Consider the following 3,098-nt stretch of genomic DNA (forward strand, 5'->3'; position numbering starts at 1 on the left):
CTACTTACTCCCGAGTTAAAATTAAGTCTGGAGTGAAGATTTAAGTATTGCACGAGATTCTCCAACTGAGGAAAGTTCAACCCAGGGATTCAAAGCAAAGGGAGGAAGCAGCAATTTGATGCAATAATGGAAAACATTGTTTATTAAATTCAAACAGTCAACATGTTACTATTTAAAAAAGAAGAATCATAATAAACTTACATATTACAAACCCAGATATAAATATCGTTCCAAGTATCGCAACTCGTCTAATGTGTTCGGTAATGAACGCTACAGGACACGGAAGAAACCGACAACGTATTTTCCTTTCTTCGTGGGTTAATTTAAGGCCAACGGTGACTTCTTTTGGACATGATTCGGGACCATCCCAGACAAACAAAAAAGTACTTTGGTACTTACAGATTTCGTTTTTGAAAACAAAGAGTTGTGCTTGTTTCTCCCTGAAACTGAAATCTGGTGTATCGGAAACGCGCAAGTCTCCTTGTACTTCAAAACAAACGTTTTTCTCATCCATCATCTTCCTGGCATACAAAAGAAAGGAATTAAAGGCGCCTCTTTTGGAACTATGATTCTGAAGAACTGAACATTGGGGAACCCCTCTGGATTTCTTGCTTTCCAAGCGTTAGGCGCGCGTTGCCTTCTCATCACCCTGCCACTCTGCAGACATAACTTCTTTTTTCTTTGGCTCTTCCGTGACACGGGTTGGGGGCTCCCCCAGGGCACGCTTATCTCTTGACCCTGCGTCCGGCTGAGTTGCGCCCACACTTGCGATATAAAGATTGTTTCCCCTGATTGAGGGGGCAATATTTCAGCGTGTGGGCCTTGTCGGCAGTTGCTCCGCAAAGCGGGCACATGTAGTTGCGCAAGATGGGGCAGACAACCACCCCGTCGGCTCTTTTCAAGGGGTGAGAAGAATAGACGTTCTTGGACTCTCCGTTGTGTTTGCAGAAGTTGCAGATCCCTCGGCCGGTTGGCTGAGCGGGCTGGAGGTCTCCACCGTCGGTGCCGTTCCCAGAGCTGTTGGTTCCACTGCTGCCACTTCCATTAGCCCAGCGCACGGTGGCTTTCGAGGGATCCTTGCAAGGAACGGGTGGCACGCTCCTCTCAAGGGGGTCCCTCTGGGGACAGAAACCTTGGGGCTTCTTCCGGTCCTCAACGATCTCCATCACAACCTTGGAGAGGTTAAGATAATCCTTCCATCTGTCAAAAAAGCGGCCACTGGCCGTAGCAGGAAGACCTGCTGGAGAAGACTGGGATGAAGGAGAGAACATGGTGGCAAGCGCAATCTGTGCCAATCAGGCACACTTCTTTGAATTAGCGTGGGGACACACACATAAAATTGCAATGTAGACAATGTAAATAATGGAGAGGTGGAGTCTGAGATTTAAAGGGCCAGAGAATCCAGTTCTTCCTTAAATGTCCCCACCTGGACCTCCCCTTTATGCCCTGAATTTAACCTGACCATGTCTAGACATCCAAGAGTTTTCTGCAAAGAACCCTCAATACGCCAGAAAGAAAGATCAACCCCCCTTTCCCCTTTAAGGTTGCCATATTAGCTTGGGCACTGGCCAGCCCTGGGCACAAAAGCTGAAAACTGTCCTGCTCCATCTAAAATTCAGCTGCATTTCTGTTTTAGATAATGTATCAGTTTGCAGGGGAGGGAACCCTTTGCCAGTTCTGGTCAGAAATGGACGAGATGCCATTTCAAAGGTAAGTCCCATAAACCAAGATAACTGTTGGTCACTGTTTTTGTTGTAGTTTTTAAGAGTTGGTGGCTAGTAACCTAGGTGGCCACTGATGCTGTTGCAATGTGGCTGATAGCTCTGAATGGACCTCCCACTAAACAGTTCACAAGAGGCAGAATCCCAGAGCAGGACCTGCCACGCGTGCACTTGTATTTACGAAGCCAAGCAGTTGACATGGATTCACCTACTTTGTTCAGAAGCCGTGTCCTTTAGGTAGCTTAGAGCGATCAGGACATTATTACGATGCATCAGTCAACCATGAAGGGTGGATGAAGCACAATTTATTAGATAGGTGGGGTCTTTAAAGACCTGGAAAAAAATTTAAGAAAGATTTCACCTGTTCCTGAAGGCCACAAGCAAAAGATGCTGGGGGAGCCTCTCTTGAGGTCTGACGCCACAAAAGCCAGTCCTTGGAATCCCCCAGCCCACCTCCTCTCCAAGTCTGAGATACCCACGGGAGAAGGCAAGGAACCCGGCCTCAAGCTGGAAAAAGGGCGAAAAAGTCCAAATCGCCCTTTGAACAGGATCCAGTGAACAGACCAGAAACTACACTGGTGGTAAAACCTCAGCGAGATGCGCCAACCTTGCCATTAAAGCATCTTGCAGCTCTGTGATGAACAGGCGGAAGTTTTCACCAGTTTTTTTTTATATACATAACTTTTATTAGAGCTTTACAAAGAACATAAAACTGACATAAACTAATAAAGAGTAACCGGAACAACGAAAGGAAAAAGAGAGAGAAAAAGTGGAGAGAGAGCAAAAAAAAAGCTTCTGATTTCTTTTGCAGCAAATATAAATACAATTACAAAATTAACTCTTACTTTATGATTACAAAAACAAAGCTCACTTTTTCCTATTATCCAGTTGGATCCTAATCATCAACACCACAAATCATAAGTGCATTTTTTTTCTGCTTCATGCAAAAAGTCTACCAGGGGTTTCCATAAATGTAGATATTGTCCTTTCCCTGATCAAAGAAGTCAATTTAGGCATCTCCGCAAGTTCCATCATCTTCACCAGCCATTCCTCCATCGTGGGTAGTGCTGAACCTTTCCACTTGTGAGCATATAATAGTCTCACTGCAGTTGTCATAGATAAACACAAAGTTCCACGACTTTTTTCTAATTGCACGTCCATTAGTCCCAAAAGAAAAGTCTCTGGAGAGGTTTTTACCAGTTTCTCTTTTCAAATAACCTTATTAGATTTTAAGATAGACAGTAAAAACTAACGAAAACTAATATTCAAGATAAAGAAGGAAAAAAGAAGGAAAGAATAAGAATAAGGAGAACAAAGTTAAAAGTGCAAAAAAAAAGGAAAGAAAGGAAAGAAAAATTACAGAAAAGAATGACTTCC

General features: G+C 43.9%; 1 protein-coding gene across 1 annotated transcript; it reads right to left on the reverse strand.

Annotated features, from left to right (window-relative positions):
* Nucleotides 1-218: 218 nt before the first annotated feature.
* On the reverse strand, nt 219-2,344 carry NANOS2 (nanos C2HC-type zinc finger 2). The gene has a single exon (XM_025174552.2). It carries the CDS (start codon nt 1,269-1,271, stop codon nt 726-728), a length of 546 nt encoding a protein of 181 aa, XP_025030320.1. The 5' UTR covers nt 1,272-2,344; the 3' UTR covers nt 219-725.
* Nucleotides 2,345-3,098: the final 754 nt, after the last annotated feature.

This window comes from Python bivittatus, unplaced genomic scaffold (assembly GCF_059951505.1).
Source record: "Python bivittatus isolate LINGU-HERP-01145 unplaced genomic scaffold, Pbiv_v1 ctg000310_np1212, whole genome shotgun sequence".
Lineage (NCBI taxonomy): Eukaryota > Metazoa > Chordata > Lepidosauria > Squamata > Pythonidae > Python > Python bivittatus.